The sequence below is a fragment of the Scomber japonicus genome, chromosome 19 (genome assembly GCF_027409825.1).
Source record: "Scomber japonicus isolate fScoJap1 chromosome 19, fScoJap1.pri, whole genome shotgun sequence".
Lineage (NCBI taxonomy): Eukaryota > Metazoa > Chordata > Actinopteri > Scombriformes > Scombridae > Scomber > Scomber japonicus.
This window is the reverse complement of record NC_070596.1, coordinates 14,330,721-14,353,271: the sequence shown is the minus strand read 5'-3', so window position 1 is coordinate 14,353,271 and position 22,551 is coordinate 14,330,721. Positions and strand designations below refer to the sequence as shown.

General features: G+C 36.5%; 1 protein-coding gene across 1 annotated transcript; it reads left to right on the top strand.

Annotated features, from left to right (window-relative positions):
- Window positions 1-588: 588 nt before the first annotated feature.
- fybb (FYN binding protein b) lies at window positions 589-14,512 on the top strand. Its single transcript, XM_053340459.1, has 19 exons — window positions 589-766; window positions 3,616-4,621; window positions 7,459-7,585; window positions 7,700-7,773; window positions 8,058-8,080; window positions 8,999-9,057; window positions 9,563-9,695; window positions 9,926-10,085; window positions 10,325-10,454; window positions 10,983-11,002; window positions 11,127-11,199; window positions 11,380-11,451; window positions 11,953-11,993; window positions 12,406-12,481; window positions 12,701-12,803; window positions 13,046-13,208; window positions 13,320-13,353; window positions 13,439-13,473; window positions 13,588-14,512. The coding sequence occupies exons 1-19, from the start codon at window positions 764-766 to the stop codon at window positions 13,608-13,610; spliced, it is 2,355 nt and encodes a 784-aa protein (XP_053196434.1). The 5' UTR covers window positions 589-763; the 3' UTR covers window positions 13,611-14,512.
- The last annotated feature ends 8,039 nt before the right edge of the window (window positions 14,513-22,551 follow it).

Genomic DNA, 22,551 nt, shown 5'->3' with positions numbered 1-22,551 from the left:
CTTAGGTTTACTAAGGTACAATAAGGTGAGCTTGTGCATCCCTGATAAACTAATTAATTATTAAGAGATTTTCAACACTGATCTTAAGTCATTTACAATTTAGGGTTCATGTAATGAGCTCTGATTGCCTTTAATTCTTTGTAATTCTTCTCATTTTTAAATTATATACTAAAAAAATTGTTTCTCATGCAGACAATGATTGTAATGTCCACTACTGTTATTAACTACAGTCTCATGGGTGTAGCTTTTTGTCTTATCATATCTTTGTTTACCAAATCACTTTATCAGGAATAAAGTGTTGAATATGGTTGCTAAGAAACCATTATATTTTCTTTCTTTTTTTTTCTTTTTTTTTTTTTTGTTGACCAGGCGTGGAGGGTGTGTCCATTAGTTGTTGAGCACAGAGGGAAACTGCAGGGAGTTTGCCAGGGATAGGCAAATCCATGAGATGGAAACACAGAGATAAGAGAGACTGTGCAGACTCACACTCACACAAAGCACACATACTACTAAGAGAGGAAGTAGTCAGTTGTGGACAGGCCTATGTCACTGACAGAGCTAGAGTATACATCCTCCCACGTACCAACACTCAGCCTCACACACTCAATGCTTTGTCACACTCTTTGTCATTCACTATCTCTGCACCTTTCTCTCTTCGACAGTTACAGAGACTCACACAGATACACTGAACAAACAGACTGTCCACGACCTTATCCACCGATCATTCGGACATACAGAGGTAGCTGGGATTGTTGTCCTCAACATGGTGAGTACATTTTATCTCTATATTGAAACTATTTGACGTAATCACTTTCTAAATAAGACAACCATGGTGCCAGGTATTCTGGGGTCTGTAAACGAAAGCGTCTATTGTAAATCTTTGTTAGGATCATTTTAACACTTTTTATACATTGATATGATGAATATTTATGTGTAACAATACCTTCATGTCATAGTTCATTCTTGTACACATGATTCTGACATTGCTGTGTCTTTGGGCAAGTTACTGCATGTGTGATTAGAGAGGAAATATATTTTGATGTTACTCATGCTATTGACACTTCACATAGAAAATCACCTTGGTGATTGGTATTTATAGCATTTAGGATCCTGTGAGATTATACTGATAAGTCTGTGCTTGATACTCAAGATATTTTTGGCCACATTTTGGCCATGTATAATGTATAAACAGGAGAAGTCACCATTAGGTTTGGTTTTGAGTCAACTAAATTGTGCAAGACAACTTTGGTGTCCGCTTTTCATCACACTGGAAATAGAAATTGTGCTTCCTCTTTGCTTTGACCGGATGATCCTCCTCTCTTCTCTGTCATTTCTCAGCAGGTTATTGGACTTTGAAATTTAATTGCCCATACAACTGCATTTTTATTTGTATTTACATTAGCAGGGACACTAGCATAACATTTCAGCGGCTGTCTTCATTACCAACATATTAATAGAGTGGTTGTCACTTGTTCCCCTCTGTTTCAACACACTCTATTTTCATAAGTGTCCACTAAAACAACTCAATTCATAATCACCCAGAATATACAATCAGTTGCCAGTTTATTAGGTATGTTTTGTTTAACTAAGGCATTATAATTCAACAGCTCTGCAGTAAATGCTGCCTTTATGAAGGTTATAATGTTTTTAGTTGAAACTATTTTCTTCATCATCATTTTGACGATGTAGTTTGTGGGGCTGTTGAGTTGTATTACATTATTCGTAGAGTTATTTCCAGGATTTGACAACATTTTTAGGTTTTCACAAAATTGCAACTGCACACATATTTAGAGAAGCAGTAATTGCAAACGTCTGGTACAGAACAGCTTGAGTAATCTTTAGTTTACTGTGGTTAAGAAACAGAAGTGAGATGAGGGAACTTTCCTCTGTTTCTCCTCTGAATGTATATTAAGCTACATATCAGGCTTACTGTTAACACACTTACAGTTTGCCACCTCTATGTTACTGACACCATTAAAGTGACACTCCACCCAAAATATTTGGGGCACCAAATACATAACTTCAGTTAGCTTGAAAGGCAGTTTCAGTTGTTAAAAATAAACAGTATTTTCCTTCACAACAACGAATACGGATGCGACTAGCTTGACTGCTAGCATGTTTACCAAATGTGTGATGGTTAATGGATACGTTTTTTTTTGTTTGTTTTTTTTTACAGAGGAATAAAACATTTATAAAACCATTCCTGCAACATTGTCCACTTATCTGTCCATTCATAATCACAGTATTCCTTATAGTTTTGCTAAATGTGACTAAAATCGTCTGGGTCACACTAATGCCCATATAAAGCACCAAAGCTCTAAACTGTAGCAGTCAAATTGGATTAAGGACATATTTTCCATTTTGTCAGTATAGTTTATCCAGAGGTTTGTTACTAATGTTATCCACATACAGTAATTGTTTTTTGAAGTTTGTGAATTCAGTTATATAAGCAACCCTTCTTATGATAATAAAATAGTAATTGTTATGCTGTAAATACAGTTTTAAAGAAACTACCACTGAGCGCAACATACACGAGATCTGATGTTCACTGTAGTTTATCTTTAGCTGTTCCCTCCGTTGTACATTTTTTCCTAACTTTACTGCTGTAGGAATAGCAGCGGCTATGTGTCCACTACTCTTATCTTCACTTCCTGGTATGGTGTCTCTGACTCCAGTCAAACCAGCCTCATTAAAACGGGTGTGGCTGCTCCATTATGACACTTTGTGTCAGCTGCTGGGCTGCTTGTGTGTTACACGTGATGTTACATAATACACAAATTTGGTTCCAGATCTCATATTTGCAGGCTACATCACCCAGAGAAACATAATATTTGCCATATTAAAAAAATACTTATACTTTTTAAAGAAAGGGGACTGTGAGCAGGAATACCTGAACAGAACCTGTAGTACTGGTTGCAAGTACAGCTTTGAAAAGTCTTACTCCAGATATTAAGTGAAAATATGTGTTTACAAGAGTATTATGAGGAGTTGGTTTATGGTTTATGACATATTTATATGTTCTATTACTTCATTTTTGTCAATATATGCAGTTCAAAACCAATAAGATAAAACTGATTAATTATTCACTTGATAATTTGAACGACACACCAGCCGTGGGTGGTTCAGCCATTAGTAATGGTGCAGATGAGTTGTGTTATGACACACGCATTCACACATCGATAGCTACCATGCAAGGTGCCAATCTTGGCATTTGGAGCACTATGGGGTTTAGTATCATTCTCAGTATCTCATTATCAATCCATCAGCTTTGTGATTAATGGTAAACCTATTCTACCTCCTTTGAAAGACAATGTTATGATTATTCGCACATAGCCTATGCATATTTTTATTTTGGTTTGTGTATATGATTGATTTGTGAGTGGCCTCTGGAAAAGTTTTGAAACCTTTGCCAATGAAATGTGCAAAAACCTTTCAGTTTAATGAAGGGTGCATCTTGTTTTCCCTTATTTCTTTTTTGCTACGTCCATCAGTGTGTTTCTATTATGCTTCCTGCTGAAGTTATGTTATTCTGCCATGTAAATAATATCTTAACATCCTAATACCAGTTAAGTATTATGATTAACACTATTTCTGGTCCTCTTCCACTCTGTCAAGGATAACAAGGGCGATGTGAGGTCCATCATGGCTCGCTTCCAAACGAGTGGGGCAAGCACTGATGACAGTTCCTCCACACCGCCCATACGAGCCAAACCACAACTGCACCCTACCCTCTCCTCCGGCCCACCCATACAACCAAAGAAACCTGTCTTGGAGAGCCTTTCGGGCAGTGCGATAAATATACCTCCTAAACCCTCTTTCCTAAAAAACACACCATCCAGTAAAAGTGACACAGATGCAGTTGAACCAAACAGAGCAAAAGCCCTGGCTAGCAGATTTGGAAACACCCAGGATGACAGCAACACCAACAACAAACCTTTCCTTAATAAACAGCAGACACCCTTGAAGTCACCTTTTTTACATGGTGTTGAAGCTAAAGACCCTGTACATAAGCCTCCATTTCACAAGCCCCCCCTTAGCGCCACCATGTCCGACGCCAAACCTGCCTTTCCTAAACCATCTCCAGCAATCGGCACCAAGCCCAGCTGGGTGAAGCAAGACAATAGTGGGGGTGCACCATCCAACACTGGCTTCACACCACCCAAAGTACAACCTTTACAACCAAAACAGAGCAGTGGCCTCAGTAAACTACGGCAGCATAATGAAGACATAGGAGCAGCTAACATGGACACTGCAAACAAAACTTCACCTCCAACAAGCTACAATTTTAAGCCCCCTCCAGCCCTCAGGACTGCTCAGAATATCTTCAACAAGGAGGACAAGACAGAGCAGTCAGATAGTGGCATGAAAGCAGATGGAGGCAACAAACTGCCTGTCACTGCTAGTAAGTCCATCCCTCCTCCGAAACCTCCTGCCAGTAAAAAGCCTAGCATTAAGAGACCTGCATCTAAGGCTGGCAGCATTAATGGTGACACCACTTCAGGCCCCAAATGTAATCCTCTCCCCAACAGTTTAGCATTGGGCCCTGCTCCTGCTAAACCTAACCGACCTCCCAAAGTCAACCTGGAAAGTTTCAGAAGAACTGCTAAGGCCTCTGATGATGGTAGGTTGTCCTGGCACTAACAGCTTTGTTTGTTTAGTAGTGACACAATAGAAAAAAATTATTTTGTATTGATATGTAACAGCCAATCCAAGAGTGGAAATTAGTATTTATGTAAATAACATCAATTTTCAATATGGTGAAATACATTGCAAAAATGTATATTTAAGTGTAATCACAGGCATGACCAAAATAATAACAGTTAACGCTTGTGTGTTGACTCACATAGTGGGTTGACTCAAAAATGTGTGATCACTTGTCAGAGTGCTAATTAAACTCCAGTAAGCGTTCTCACTTTTATCTTTGCTAGCTGTAGAGGGCTATAGGAAAGCTACAGTATATTACAGTGGCCCTTTACTCATTAACTCAGTTACGCATATCTTCCAAAAATCACAAAGTCTTTGGGCGGATCCTGTATTGGTATTGCTAGATCAATTCTGGCTTCACAGTTGGTATAAACAGCAACAGATTAGAGACACTAACTACTCTAAGGCTTTGATTTCTCAGTGGTGTTCCTGGAAAATCTGGGGGTTTTAATTGCCTCAGGAAGAGGTTCCATAGTTACAAACAAATTACACTTTTTGTGTTTGAGATTTTTACTTATGTATTATGATCAATATGCCTAAAATTGATTGTCTTAGTATTTCTTCACCACAGTCATTTTCCTTGCATTGTGTAAGTCTTTGAAGCAGCATTTAGAGCTTTGTGTAGGGAGATTAGGGAGAAATGTACAGAGAATGCAGTTGTTAAGCAAATGTCATGAAATCTTGTAGTTGCAGATCAAAATATCCCAAGGTTACACTGGGGACAATTTTGACACATGAAGCCAGTTTTTCTAAAATTCTGGCTATGGCCCTGGTTACTGAGAAGTGAATATGTCATGTGTCCTTAAGTTACTCCTGCAGAAGAGATCTTGACCTCAATGACACATCATAATGAGTAAAGCTTTTTTAACAAACTGAACACCATCACTTTCGGATAATGAATGCAAACAAAACAATGTACAAAAATATGTAGATAGATAGATAGATAGATAGAATATGTATATCAGTATAAATCTGCTTCCTGTTGAAGTTAAAACCATTACGAATACAATATGACCCACGTTAAGCATGGCAAACATCTGGAAAGCACAGGGTGAGGCAGAGAAGGAGAGTTACAGGAGGGAAATTTCTGGCAGCCAGAAGGCACACACATGTAGCCTTGCAGTTGGGAATACCATATCTGACTGCATTTAACACATGTTTTGGAAGGCATTCATTTAGTGTATATCTTTGGTTTCTTGAATCAAACATTGCAAAATGTGTCAGCTTAATTTATCTCTAAAAAACAAGCAACTCTCTAAACTTAGCAAGGCCCTTTCTGGCAAGTTGATTAAATGATGCAGAGTGGTAAGCACATCTTGTGACAGTTTGAAAGAAAGACGGGGTTCCTCTTATTTGGTTGGCTCAATTGCATTTCTTTTCTGTCACTTTAAAAATACTTACTTCAGGCACTCTTCAGAGGTGTGAAAAAGACATGTTTCACAAGTTGACAAGTGAGGTTTCAGTAGCAATGTTTAGCTTTAGTTGTGATTTCACTTTCAGTTGTTTGTGTTTCCAGCCATGCTAACAACTCAAACAACTCCAGTTTGTGCATAATAGCATTAAAAGCAAATAATTCTTACAAATCTTTAGTTTATGAATTAGCATTTTGTAAAAAAAAAATTAGAGCAAGTAACACAGATGTTTTATGTACTGTTGTTCATTGGTTTAAAAAAGAGACCAAAGTCATTGGTTCCTCTATTTGTCTGGCCAAGTTCCCTGTCCAGTTTCTCTCTTCGCACCCCCCCCCCCCCTCACCCCCCTGCTCTCACAGCAGAGTGTGTTTCACCATATGGGGAAGTACAAGTTCTGACAAACAGGGAGAGTTTCGAGTGAGAGCACTCTGTTTTTAGGCACACACCTGATGCATTTTGGCGCAGTCAGAGGTGAAGGATGAAGCTGAAAAAAAGGAAAAAACAGAAAACAAAAATAACTGAGCAATTTTGATATTGTCTGCTCCACATGATTATTTGGTGGATGCTATGTGCTTTCCCTTTCTTACCTATTATCATGTGTTATGCTGTCCTTTCTTTTGAACTAGAAACTTAGTTAATATGAGCACGTGAGGTTTTAAGGTTTGATGTCTGTATTGCTTGCTGTATTGATCATTTGATTGGCTTTTTACTAAAATATCAACTTTATTGGTATTGTTCTGTCTTTGAACTTGGTGGCTATAGGTGTGCTCCGTAGTAGTGGCTGAATAAGTACATTTACCCAAATACTGTATTGTACTAGTTTAGTACAATTTTTATATACTTGCACTTGAGCATTTCCATTTTGTGCCACTTCATACTTACACTTATTAATACGCTACTTTTTACTCCTCTACATTTACCTGACACTTAATTCACAGATAAGGATTACAATTACGTTTATGAAATATGAAGTATTACAAATTAATTATATGAATTAGTTCAAATCTGCTCCCACATGCCCAACAAAAACACCTAAAAGCTGCTTACGTGTTAATGCATCAATGTCTGTTTTTCCCAAAAAATAAAGTCAGGAAAAAAAGGCTGCAAAATAGAAAGGGAGAGGGAGATTAAAGTAAAATAAAAATGTTTTTTTTTAAAAAGTATTTTCACGTTGTGGTGTTGTTTGACTAGCTTAGCCTCTAAGGATTGATACATTTATTTTCCTTCTACACTACAGTATTTATCTATACATTTTGTACATACAGTCTATGAGATAGTCATTGACAGTACTGGTAAAGATACTTTAACTTCTCTATTTTATCACTGTGTGTTTTTGTTACAGGTTCCGGCACCTTTAAGAAACCTGTCATCCCGACTCCTTCAGCATTTCATCCCAGTAACCATGTGACCCCACCTCCACCCCCTGTGAATGCACTCCCCAGTCTGCCCCCACGACCACCTGGAACCATGTAAACGCCACATTCATGCCCACTCATGCAAATTTACAAGTTATATATGCTGTGTATTCTCTGGACAAAAGTTACACCAATTAACACACAGTAAATCCTGACTGTGCTTTACAGGATGCAGGCAGATGAGTGTTATGATGATGTTGATGAACTGAAAAGCGCTCCTCCACCTCTACCACCGTCCGCAGGTTCAGTAACAGTTACTTTTTGATCACATGTAAATGTGTCATCGTCAACATTTATGGTTTTATACACCACAGGAAGACAAAAATGGACATGTGATGCTGAACCTTGTACCTGTTTTTACATACTAGACACGCACACAAGAAATTATTTTAGTTTAAGTTTAAGTTTAACTTTGGGCTAGTTGTTTCAGTTTTCTGTGGTTTCTGTTGACCACTGCCTGTCTCGAGATTCTTGTTTGTTTTTTTTAAACTTCATAACTTAATATTCATTCCTTGTTTCTCTTTAGGTCATCCGAGTCAGAGAGCAAAGGTGAGATATGCTGAATTAATTTAATCTACATAAAGTACAGATATGTGCAGATGCTGACATATACACACATAATCAGATTGTACATGGATGTGTGTTCATAATGATAAATGACCCAGTGGTGGACTATGGTAAACATTAAGATGCAACATGGTCAGTATAAATAATTAGGAATAAATGAAAACACTAAATGAGAAAATATTGAAGTAACCATATAGTAGGGATGAGCAATATGGACAAAATAAAATATTATATTTTTTTAGATGCCTCAATATCAGTATTACAATGATATTGTATGGATGACTATTGGTGCTTTTACAAAATATTTACACAATGAGAGTTAGGGTTAAGGGTTTAGGGTTAGGGTTTTGATTATGAGTTATCAGTAATGGGGATATAATGACTAAGTGGGTAAAGGGAAATAATTGAACAGCTGTAACAGTCTGGTAAGTTCGGAAAATTTGATTACTTTACGGTAATGCAGCATTTAAAACCAGGGAGCACCTATGCCATCTCACAACATTATGATATGTAGTCTTTTATCACAATATCAAGATAATATCAATATATTGCCCAGCCCTAATATAAAGCAAATAGTAATGCTAATGTCTATTTTGAGCTGACACAAGAACACAGTAAGATACAGTATGTTAATCAGAATATGAAAAATCTTTGTGCCCTTGCAGAAAATCTGAAAATATTAGTACAGTAGAAATGACTGAGAAAAAGGACCTGCAATATTTGCAGCTTGACGGACATTAATATGTTTGCCACTACAAACAGGAAGAATGAGAAATGAACAAAATACATATACAAAAGGTGTAAAGTTCTTCTATAGAAGTGAATTACACATGCTGTAAGACAGACACTGTGTTAATTGCAGTGTATACTGATGTTTTTATTGATGTTTTCTCTGACCAGGAAGAGAATGATGATGATGATGATGATGGAGAGATGTACGAGGATCTTGATGAACGATGGTGAGAGAACGTTCCACATTAAACATTAGCTTGTTTTTTAAAACTAAGTAACGATTCTGAGTTATTTATCTGCATCTGGATGGATGAGTGGAATGTTTGTTTTTAAGAGTTTGAAGGGAGGCTTTGTTTGACTTAAGGCTATTCAGATCGAAACCTGACAAACCCTGGCACAAATAACACTGTCTCTACAATTTACTCTTCACAATATTGGTTTTAAACCCAGTTAAACTGTGTACTCATTTACATTTACGAACACTACTCTTGGTGGTTGTTTTGCACACTAAAAAGAAGCCATTCATTCTCACTCTGATTGAATTTTCTGATTGAAAAGCAGACAAACTTTCCCGTTTTAACAGCTTTATCTGTTCAGGGAGTTAATGTGGTGACCCCCAAGTCAGCCGCATCTCTACAAAGTGCATCTGTTTATCTATCAGTCTCTTTCGCCTTATCATTTCCTCTCTATTGCCACCTCTCTTATGCTCTCTCGCTCTCTCTCTCTATCAAGGGAAGCGGCTGAACAAAAGCAAGAAAAGAGGAAAGAGAAAGAGGATAAGGAGGAGAAAAAACGCCTGGAGGCTGAGAAGAAGGGGCAGAAGGAGCGAGAGAAGAAGGAACAAGAGGCCAGAAAGAAATTCAAAGTGAGTAGACAAGAATGGAAATGGCAGTTAAATCTCAACCAATTCCTCTGAAAACATGTCTAACAATTACATATTTTATAAAATGTTCATATTTTCAGAGACTTTTATGTACAATACATGTGTACATGCAAACACATGAAACTTCACTGCAAAAATAAATGTAATGATCTATCTATCAATTTTCTTCCTTTGTGTGTGTTTGTGTTTGTGCATGGCTGCCTGTATATTAGTTGGTAGGCCCTCTGGAGGCCATCCACCAAGGGAAGGCTTGCATGGACTGTCGAGGCACTAAGACAGACCTTGCTCTGAAGCAGGGAGACAGCCTCGATATCATCCGTGTCCAGGGCAACCCAGAGGGGAAATGGTTGGGACGGACGCAGGATGGATCCAGTAAGTTTACATATTCCTTCCTCATTATATTTGCCTTGGTTTGTCATGTGTCATCTGTTTTGTTTTTTTCTGCTGTGACACCCTCTCTGTCACATCTGCAATTACAGGACAAGATTAATCTACATTTTCCTCATTATTTTCCTGTCTTTCTTGTCTTTATTTTCCCTAAAATCCTGCGGTCAATAATAGAAGAGACAAATGAAGTGAATATTTCATTTCGCTCTTTCTGTTTTTCACAGTTGGTTATGTCAAGACCACTTCAGTGGAAATCGACTTCAACACTTTGAAGAATCGTCAAAGTCAAAGTCAGCAGCCGTCGTACGACCCTGAGGTCTACGATGACATTGATGTGGCCTCTTCTGATAATAGGTACTCTCCTTTACATCAGTTAGTTGCAATGAAAAGTTGCACTTATGTAAGAATAGGGGGGAAGTTAAATGGGATGAGCCATTACAATTGTTCCAAAAGTGTTATTCCCCTCATAAATAAATTCAGATTGCTCAAGATAGAAACACATGTTGACGTTTGCTGTAAAAATGTCACTTTTGTGTCATTTTGGTATTTTAATTGGTGCTATATATTATCTCAGATGTGGGCCTCTGGTAGGCCAGTTGAAGCCAGGAAATAAGAATTGTCGTATGTTCAGTGTCTTCAGAAATGTTTTTTGTTAATATGGTGTGCTGTTTTGTTCCAGGTTTGACCCACAATCTTAATAATTGTAGATTTTGTTCAATAAATTCTGGACTAGTCTAAATCATAGCTCACTTAATGTATCTTTACACTGTTAGTTAAAAAAATACAATAGATGAGAATTTTACATCTGGAACATGTTACAAAAGAAAATTGACTAAATTAACCCATGTTTAATGTTTCTTTTACTAACTTCTCTCCCTACAGTGGGATGAAAGGGCCAGGAGGTATGCTTTAAATCTATATAAATATTATTATACTCAGTTACATTCTTTGATATTGTTGATATCAAGTGGTTTTGCAGAGATAAAACATGTCAATAATTGCATTACATGTTTTGTTGCCCTATAGTGATTCTACCACCACTACCAGGGGACGGTGGAGAGATATACGATGATGTCCTCGATCCAAACCTGGATGTCAGGTGGGAACTGATGGATAAATAGCTTTTTGTTTTAGAAGGAGTGGGTAGATACTAAATATATATATACTAAATATATATTATATATAATAAATGGAGAAGAGGAAAGATTATGATGTGAAACAGTAAAGGAAATGCAAGTTTTTTCATCCTTGGTTGGCTCTTTAGTCCCCTGGATTCCAGCTCTTCTACTACAAAGCCACGTGGCTTCCTGTGGATGTTTGAGCGGAACAGACGTCCTACCATCACTAATGAGTAAAATACACTCAGTAGTAAGACTGATCACAAATCTACTGTCCACTGTTGTTAATCCCAAACGGTTCCTCTCGGATGAAGACACCTTTGAATGTTGATTTTATGGCCAGATCAGCCTCAGATCATCTATTTCACCTCTCTCTGAATAACACTGAATAATCCTATTTGCAGATTGATTATTGCATGACCCGTCCATGAAACTGGAATCTAACAGTGATGTTTCTGTAATTGCAATCAGTGCAGCTGATTATGTGTGATTTTACTAATCTTCACCAGTTGTTTGTCTATAGCTGATGTACTGTATGATTGTCGACTTAATCAGAAAATCAACGTCTCATCTTCTAACACCAGAAAAAGAATGTTTTAGCATGTATACTAATTAAGATATATTGTAATTTGTGAATATGATTATGAATATTTGAATCAACCTACTCTAAATTGATGATATTCTAATGATATAAATGATGTAACATCTAAATTATTTTTCTTTTATTGTGTCAGAGTGCCTCCACCCAGCCAGTTTACCGCAGATGGAAAATCAGGTATTACTCAAATTTTCATGAAAAAAGACATTTGTTCCTCAATATATGTCCATCCTTGACTGTTCTTTGTTTTCTCTTTGAAAAAGAAAGACGTGCTGATTGATATGTTTTTGGTGTACTAACTAACGGGATTAAATGAGACGTCCTTAACATTTGATATTTTATATCTATCACTATCTCTATTTAAATGATTGTAGATTTAAGCAAAATCATGTCTTCAAAGTAGGGCTGGGCATATTGTTACATCAGCTTTTTTTGTTTTGCATCTCCTCTCTTTATACTTTGCAGCTGACAATCTACTTCTTGCTACATGTAGTCTGATTAAAATGTGCCCCCCCTAAATGCATGCTAATGTCAGGTGTCTAAAAGTTAAAGATTTGACCTCACTGACTTGTTCCTTGTGTTACTACAGATCAGTCACCAATCGATGAGGACATTTACGATGATGTTGACTCTCAAAATTTGCCTCCCCTTCCTCCCATCAACAGGTACAATTACAAGAGTCTTAAGAGAAATGATAATAATCCTAGAGTCCATCTATTTATATTGAAGATTTCAAATGTCACAATTGTCAAATTATTGATTGATTGATTGATTGATTGATTATTTTTTTGGGGGGAGGGGGGGTTAAACCAAGTAATCAGTAATCAAAGATCATTGTTGTTTTCGGCTCTCTCCTCTCATTTTATGTTTATTCTTCTGTCCAGCCTTCCAACCATGAAAGGCAAAAGCAAGTCGGAAGAGAAAGAGGACTCAAAGAGGCAGAAAAAGTTTGAGAAAGAGGAGAAGGACTTCCGGAAGAAATTTAAAGTTTGTCTCTCTAATATTTCTTTTAACGTATCAATTCTTTCCTCCTAACTATTGCCAAGATCTCAAACTTGTTGACACAGTTCAATAGTGCAAAAATAATAATAATAATATTTTTTAAAATTCACTTTAATTTATTTAAACTCCAAACAGTAAAATTGACATTTCAAACCAATTGATCCACCAAGAATGTTTTGGCGGTCACAAACTTAACAACTGATGATATAAGTTTCAATCTCTTTCAGTATGATGGGGAGATACAGGTCCTGTACCAGGTGAGCATCGTACCCACACTCACTAATAAGAAGTGGAGCGGGAAAGAGCTGCCAATCAAAGCAGGAGAGAAACTTGATGTCATGGTTAAAGCCGTGGATAACAAACTCATCTGTCGGAACGAGGAAGGAAAATGTGAGTGTCTGCTGTTAGTTTATGTGTTTAATACCATAAACAGAACTTATAAATACATATATTGAAGAGGCCCATAATACTCAACATGTATTTAAAATCTGTCTTTTACAGTTGGTTACGTTTCGACCAGCCACATTTTCACGGAGTAAGTCCCACAGTTAAACATTTACACATTAATACACAGACATGGAAATGTAAAAATATGCTGATTATTTTGTGTTTGTTTACAGCGATGGTGATGATATCTATGATGATATCGGAGATGGTATGTTTTTAAGTTAATCTTACATTTTGCATGAATAGATATGCAGACAGTAGACACATGTTACCATTCATTATTTAAGAAATCTTTCTAATTGATATTATATCTTCTTTTCAGATTGCATCTATGACAATGATTGAAAAAACATCTTGCTGCAGGTCTATTGTCTTACATCGATATTGTTCATGTTATTTATTACGTTTATTGATGGCATATATTATGTTTGCTTTAAGTCCGCCTGATAATCAGATTGAATTTCACTTCATTATTTATTAATGAATATTTGAATTGCTGAAAAATAATTGGACATCTGTGCAGGTATTGAATAATCTGGGACCAGGCTAGCTTTAAGTCCTTTTAACAATGTGATCCTTTAAAATGTTGTTTCTTCAAAAAACTAGAGGTGCACTGATACCGATATCGATATCAGATATCTGATACTGATTCTAATAACTCAATCAGATATCAGCGACAAAGGGCTGATCTGGTACCGTATACCATTATTTTAATTAATATCAATTCAGTAAATTTATATCTATGTATATATTTGTTACATTGTTTTGTTTTACAAAGTTAGGAAAGCAATGTTTAAGTCTTTTATGTGTGATTTTGCCTTACAGGCATACATCTTATTAATTAAATACTGGTATCGGTATCAGCCTATAACCAAAGCCCAGTTATTGGTATTGAGATTTAAAAAGTTGCATCAGTGCATCCCTAAAACATTTTTAAAACCAACAAAACAAAATATTTTAAAATGGTTATGTTATTTGCAATATCTCAGCAAAGCAGGAACCATTTGTTGGATCAACAGTATTTGCATATTTCTGTTTGATGTTTTCTTTTGTTTTCTTTTTAAATCTTCATAGCACTGTATCTACATGCCTACATTTTTATAAGAACAGTCACATTTTTAAATGAGAATTGTTAACACTGCTTACTCTATTATTAAATGCTTAACATGATGTTACTGTGATGTATGTATATTACATTGAAATCTGTACAACTGAGCTCCTGTGCTGACTCTGTTTTTTTTTGTTTTTTTTTTATCTCAAGCTGTTTCAATATGTAGACTAATCATCTTTGTTGGTGCCAAAGTGCCTCTGAAATGCTGTTTATACAATTTTTGAAAAAATGAAAAAGGCCTTTGATTTTCTCTACATAGCTGAGTTTGTTTTGTTGTTAAAGAGGACATCAGCTATAAAGGGATGGCTCATTTTCAAGTATATCAAGTATAAACTCACACATGCATGCAAGATACAAAATGGTGTGATGCCTGTAAACTTGAGTATTTTGCGTGCATGTTTATAATGTGATGTGTGCACGGCTAAATTACAACTATCTTATTTTTTTTTTATGAACCAAGATTACCAAATTGCTTCTCATCATGACATGTTATAGTGATATTTTGCAGTTCATATGCAAGAGTGGAGTCTGTAAAATGTGGCTCTTTATTAACATCTAGTGGCAGCAATCAGGAACAACAACAACTACAAAATTCACACAGGTCTGGATTTCAATTTGTTTGCTGCCAAATAATTTCTAATAGTGCTTTAGAGATAAAGCCTTATGAAAATGTTTAGTGTAGTCTATTTACCCCACATTGCTATTTTTACACTGATTCGTATCCATGTCTTCACCAAACTGACTACAGTAAGGGTCGAGGCAGATATGACAGCATGTCCTCTAGGCTGGGAGCATGCATATTGACTAAATTAGTACAGTATCACATAAACATCAATTTATTCAGGATTGCAAATAAGCAGAGAGAATGCTAAATTAATCAGGAGCTCAGAACTGGAAAGAAGCTCGGAAAAGTACCATAGGGATTAACGTATTTGTGTTTGAGCTGTTTCCAGGAATCACAAAATTAAAATACATCAATGTACAAGAGGAGTGATACTGGTTACGGGTTTGGGTAAGAATATCAGGGTAAACCAATCAGAAGCAGAGTGGGGCAGGATATGAATTTGCTCACAATAGAGTTATTCAGATAGCATAGCAGACCAGACATTTTGATAAAAGTAGCTGCAAGAAGCATTGTACTGAACTCAAATGATAGGTCTTAAAATAATATTTTTATGGGCACCGACACATACTGATATCAAAAGAATTTAAGTGGCAGATAAGTTGCAACTTGCAAAGGCCACAAAAAAAATCATGTTGATTTGGTAGTTACCTTCAGTGGGTGGCCGGATGGTGCCACTGAAAATCTTGGGGTGGCACACCAAAATCATAACCTCTCCATAGTAATTATCGATTATCTGTAATATTAGCCTATTCTATCCAGACTATTCAAAGTCAACTACCAATAAACATGAGTCAATATGAGACAGCTTTAAGTGATTATGTCATGACAGTCAAAAAACAAGTCAAAAAGCCTATACCAGCACCAGTTAACATTAGCTAGCTAACTCAATTCATCATGACAAAAAAAAAATGTGTCAAGCCAGCCACCACAGTTTACTGAATCCGCCCCTTTTTATTTAAGAACGTGACGGCTTGTCCACACCACAAACTATAACTATAACAATAACTATAAATATATAGTTTTAGAAATCATTCTACTAAAAGTGGATGGTGGAGACCACACCACAACAGTACCAAACAATATCGTTTGGGTCACTTTCAGAGAGATTTCATGAGCAATAAAAACACAGCCAATCAAAATCCTTTCCATAAGCTGTACAGCACAACAAAATCTACATCCAGCCTGACACTTACAGTAAAACTTAAAAAAAACTTAATTATTGAAACCAAATGATTATTTTATTTATTTATTTTAATGCAGCTTTGTTCCTCTCTCACCACAGACAGGAGCAGAATGACACCCAGAGGTGTTTTCTTTAGATACGTTTATGTCTCTTTATTATACAAAGATGCAGGACCTTTGTTCTCTATTATAATGTTAAGTTAGCAGATCTTTAAGACTTCAGTGCTCACAGCGTGCAATGCCACAGTGGCTTTTGCACATCTTGCTTCGACATGCTGCTGTCGGTTGGGTCAGTTAGGTCTGTAAGTACTGTACTGAAATATCACAGTGACTAGTGTCCCGAAATACTTCTGAGCATCACATTGAATTAGCATTCGCCTGTGAACTCCTCTGCTTCTCTTTTTCTTTCTCTGTGCTCACAAACTGGTACGCTTTTGCACATCGTGGTTCAACATGTGCTGCTGTCTGTTGGGTCAGTTTGGTCTGTAAATACTGAAATATCAAAGCAACTAGTTTCCCGAAATACTTCTGACCAACACACTGAATCACCACTCGCCTGTGAACTCTTTTGCTTTTCTTTTTCTGTCTCTGTAAAACTATAGCACTAACAGGTCATCAATAGGGCTATCTGTTTTAATCCTCATATTGTGTTCCAGTCAAATTTGACCGATTTAAATGTTTTATCTCTGAAAAATGTAGTTAATTTGATCAGACTGACTTAAGATTCCATGACTTTGTCAACAAAGAGGATTTCAACACACAATACAATAAATTGTATTAATTTGCATACAATTTTGTGTGTTTTATTCAACTTTTGTACACTCTTGGTTTTCCCGGTCATTAGAAATGAATGGGGGAGACTACAATTAGTGTAAATAACTAAGCTCAGGTACATCCTCATTTGTCAGATGGATACAAGCGCACACACACACACACACACACACACCTTTGGTTCCCTAGCAACCACTACTTTGTCCAGTAGTTCTCTCTCCCACGTGAACAACACCTGTTGGCAGTTCTCACAGATAGTTGCAACATAGTTTCAATAATATTGAACTTTTCTTGTAGCTTAGGAACAAAGAAATAATCTATGATTGGTCAAACATCAACCTACATGACTACAGCCAATGGCAAATAGCCACAAACAAATACATACATGCATATTTATTACCCAAAGTCATGTCACACAGGGGTCACACATCCCCCTGGACACAAGGAAGTGGAGTCTTGAATCACAAATGATCAACTAACACTTAAACATGTCCTGCCCTTTCCAAGACCCCAAACTTTTACCTTATCTTAACACAGGTTAAGAACCTGATGACCTACAGACCCTTGATGTAGTTAATATGAGCATTCCTCAGGACACACAGACCTATAAGGTCAAAGCAGTGGTCACATTCACTCAGAACTTGCATCTTACTTAGCATGGACCACAGTAAGGAAGCAGCAATGAAAGTAGGATACATAGGGTATGCAGGAAGGAACACAGGAGGTGAGACAATAATATCAAGATGTAAATGTAGTCACTCTGGACTAAACAGGACACTATTCGAATTAAGCAAACATAATACAGATGTAAATTCAAACTCAGAAAGATAAAGGTACACTTTGATCTGATAGATATTCTATTCTTCTAATATCAAGAAATGAATGCTATCCAATCTTTTTTATGTATTTTAGACTAATGATGGAGAAGATGTGTTTTTAATGAATATTGTAAATACTAGACGTGCTACTCCGCTGTTCACCAGTTGCTGGCGGTAATGCACCAATTCTTCGTTTGCCGACCGCCATTAAAAGTCAAAGAAGAAGAACTCACTTCCTTGCTTCACCATGGTTCCTCCAGTCGCAGTGTCGCCGCTCATCAAGGTAGAGTAGTAATTTAAAGAAAGTGTTAATTATGATTGTATTAGTTGGTTTAAAGCAGGGTGATTGGTTTAAATCTCCAGCACAGCTTTCAAAACTCGGGACTGTCACCGATCTGGCAGTTAATGTCCGGTATGGGAATAGCATGCTAGCCTTGTTTGCTAGCAATGACATTGAGAGGTAGTACAGGTGAATCACTCTCCGCTTAATAAAACAGCTGGAAGATTTGAGGCATTTATGACATTTATCTGCTGTGCTGTGTGATTATAATGCACTGACGTTAAGTTAGTTGGCAGTGAACTTCATATGTCATTGCAGTCCTGAAAGGTCAGAATTGAACTTCGCCCCTCTCACAGTGTGGTTGATGTGCACTGTGCAGCTAAAGTTGGGAAAGCTGTGACACTTATTAAAGACAAAACTGTTAAAACTGGTAGATTTAGCTTTTAAAAACTGACATTGTCGCATCAGTAAAATTTAGCAGTGGAAATTGTGAAATGTGGATAAAGTCCTCTGGCTCGACTGCTTATTTTATCACTCAGTTATGTTGGTAATTATCACTCAGTTCTAGTCTTGTCATGAGCTAACACAGTTGAATCTGTTTTCTTACAGACGGCCAGGTGGTCTGCCCTCCTCCTCGGCATGTTTTATGGCAAACAGAGGTTTGGTAAGTACATGTGCTTGCAGCTGTAGTTAATGTGATGGTTATTAAATGAATGGAGACTGAATTTCGTTTTCAGGGTCATAGATTACTCAGACTATAAACTAGAGCCATCATTTTAAGTTAAAATGTCTCCTTGGGAAAAGGCCTACAAACGCACACTAGTGTGGGACCTGCATACATTTTATTATTGTTATGATATAGTTATTGGATGTAAAATATATTTATTTTGTCAGTACATTTAAATAAAATACAAACACTACTTCCCAAACCATGTTATCCATGAACGTAAAGCCACTGTGTAAAATACGAATCATAGTTTGGTGTTTTCAGAAATTAAGCCTAATATTTAGCATTCATCTATATTTTCTTTACATGTTTAAATGTTGAATGGTGAGCAAATGCACGGACAAGCAGCTTAAGTATATCTTGGCCCCAATAATATGGGTATAATGGTGCTGCCATAAATAGGCTAACTGATATAACTATAACAGAGTTTTGCTACTCTGCTGCCTATTTAAAAAAACCTAATTTAAGATGTGTCCTTATCCAAAGAAATAAACTATGAAACCTTAAACAATCCTTTTGTCATTAGACAAGAATAGTACATAATTGAAAAGATCAGTATTGACATGGACCCCTTACATTTATTCTTTTCTTAATTGTGATCATGATGATGCATACTGATAGGGTCAATTTACTATTGAAAAATCAACTTGTCAGTGCTCTCTGGTGGACAAACTGTGATGGACACTTTTTCTAATTTACCTCTAATGCAGTTGGCATTTCTGGACTAGAGTTTCTTACCTATTGACTGACATATTCTGTGTTGTAATAAGCTAATATTTGCTTTATGTCAGCCGACTCTGTTGATCTATAAAGTACTGTGCACCTATAAATGTACTGTAAACCTAACCATGCAATGATGCACAATAAATCCACCTGTCATCCGGATATTTCACACACTACATGAAACTGAAATAAAAATATTCAGCATTTGTTTTAAAGTAACGACTGGTTATGTTGTCATTCAGATTACCTAAAGCCCATTGCTGAGGAAGAGAGGAAGGTTGAGGAAGCAGAAAAGGCAGCCAGAGAGGAGCGGGAGCGCATCTACAAACAGCTGTCTGAAGGTAAAACAGTCACACTGGGTTTATCCCTGTCTCTTTAACTGTCCATCACACACTATCCAAAAGAAATCTCCAAGAATTTAACATTATGTTGAGAAAATGTGTTATTTACATATTTCTTCTTGTTCTCTCTCTTTGCAGCAAATTCCGAGACCATCCTTAAATGAGTAACCTCTGGATCTGTGTTGATATGTTCCAAACTCAATAAAAACAAAACATTATTTTTCATGTAGTAATTGAAGTTTTTGCGTGTTATTTGTGGTTTTTGTAAGGATTGATTTTATACTTTACATCAAACCAATTAATATTATCTAATTAAGATCAAAACTGTTCACTCTGTGTTCAGTATTATTCAGCTGTAGTTTGTTAGCTGGATACAAAGAAAAACCTATAACCAAACTATACACAGATTTGACTAGAGCAGCTGTGTGTGTGTGTGGGTGTGTGAGTGAGAGAGAGTTTAAGTGTGTATGTACGTGCGTGCCTGTCCTTCAGTAGGAGATGAGCCTGAGGGAAGAGCATGGTTGTAATCCTGGCCTAGTTTAGCATCAATCCCAGGATTGAGGTCACGGACCAGTAGTAGAAAGTGCTGTGTGGACAGAAGTTCCCTCAAAGCTCTTGTGTGTTGTATAATATTGTAATCTTCATTATGAACTCTGTAATGCATTACACAATACAGTGTATGCTAGTGCTTTAGAATGAATGGAAAATTTTACTTGATTCCAATAAGTCAGGTTAGTGATGTGTAGCAAGAGTAGTGTGTTTGAGTTTTAATAGTTTCAATACGCAGAAACAATTCACCCATTTACAGCCATTAAAAATACAATTGCTTTATTTGAGTCATTGTGTACACATGGAGCACATGAAGAGGCAAGCTTTAAAATACTGACCATAAATCAAATTATTTCTATTTAAAAATGTTATGGGTACATTTCTTCTTTCCGTATATGGAATACTTGTACACCAGTCAATTAAGACAAGCACAATAAAGTCATATTTCAATAAATAAGAGGAATAAGAAATTACTTAACTCATTTTGCTAGTGCGCTCAAATTTTAATAACTTACTAATTAAAAAATAAGCCTCTATATTTCAACTAGAAAAATATTTTTTATATATTTACAGGGATGGAATCTGTACAAGTCGTCACGAGAAGCTCAGTTGCTCCTTTGTGCTGTCTCAAACAGCTTTGTTCCCTTGTCGCCTTCAAGGCCTGTCTTTAGAGGTTGTTATTAGACTTAGTGGTTAGCACTGCTGCCTCACAGCACAGCAGTCCTGGGATCAGGCTGGACCTGATGGTTTATATTTGTGCAGTTTGCATGTTTTTCACATTTCCTGAGGTGTTTCGGTTCCCTCTGACATCAAAATACACGATGACTCCACTGCAGAGGTTCATTTACACATGGATACTAATGTACTACTTATTTTTAGTTTTTTGCAGCACTGTGAGAGATTTTTAGTATTGCTGCTGGATTACAATAGGCTTAAAAATTTGAATTAAGCTTGTGGTGAGGTCCAATCATTGAATTCATAACAATAACACTTAACTAAGATTTAAACAATAGAATAACCTAAATGAATCAGTCTTATCTGGAACAACCCAATTTTACAGCTAAGAACTGAATGTCAACTTATTATTTAATAAGACATTTGTCAAAAAAAAATCCTAGGCTACTCTCACACATATGTACAGTATAAAGGCATCATGAATAAGCTTCTAAACGCTTGTTTGCTCGCAGTAAACTTCTCAGTAAATTTTCTATTGCGTTGCATTGATATTTATGAGAAGTAACTGTACTTTAGCAGCACTGAACATCTACTTTTGGCTCTCTGCAGTTACGGTAAACAGACTCTCATTTGTAAATAGTAGATGACTGGAAGGAGTGAACATTAGATAAACTCTTTGGACTATAATGTACAGTAATTCTCTAATAATGATATGATATGAGGATGAAGCCTAAAATAAATGTTACAATAATGCACAATATACATGACAAAATAGAAATCCATTTCTTACTGTCTACAGACTGTACTAATGACCTGTTATGTGTTTGAAAACAGAACTGCATTTCACTCTTAAAGTATGTATACTGCACATGGGTATTATTTACTACATGGATGTATTTACAGGTTGTATCTTGTGATCCTTGCTGTATTAAATATCTACATTTGAGAGACCAAAAAAAATATAAAAGGTTGTGGTCATTTGTACATTTGAGAAACATGACTCACAACAAGCAACATATACGTGAACACACACATACACATCGTATATATCCAAACATACACCCACTGTAACTACCATTAATCCTTAAGAGATAAGGAAACTGACATGCAAGAATCACCATGACTCTATGTTCATATGTACTGTAAATACAAATGATTATAAGACAGGGATGGGAGGCTTTCCTTCAGTGTAACCTGAAGTTAAAGTAGCCATGACTAGCTGTTTCTATTGTGATGTTTTTCCCAAGGCATGGTGGTGTCCTGCCCTGCTGTGTCCCATAATGATTAAAACAATGCTCTGCTCTGTGAAAATTCTGTCATTGATCTGACGTTTCCTTTTTGATCGAAATACTACGGCGCTCTGCTTACACTCATGTATCAGTTTTCCTGTCTTTCTTGCATTTTTTTCCTCAGTAGAAGAGACAGGAAGTCATTCTGTCATTGCTGTCTGTGCACTCACATCATGTGCACAGCTCTTAGGTGTT

What these genes read in the sequence shown, in the direction of transcription:
- fybb (XM_053340459.1), top strand. An exon ending in ACCTCTACCACCGTCCGCAG is followed by an intron (nt 7,774 to 8,057) that starts GTTCAGTAACAG and finishes GTTTCTCTTTAG; the next exon opens with GTCATCCGAGTCAGAGAGCA. An exon ending in CCCCTTCCTCCCATCAACAG is followed by an intron (nt 12,482 to 12,700) that starts GTACAATTACAA and finishes TCTTCTGTCCAG; the next exon opens with CCTTCCAACCATGAAAGGCA.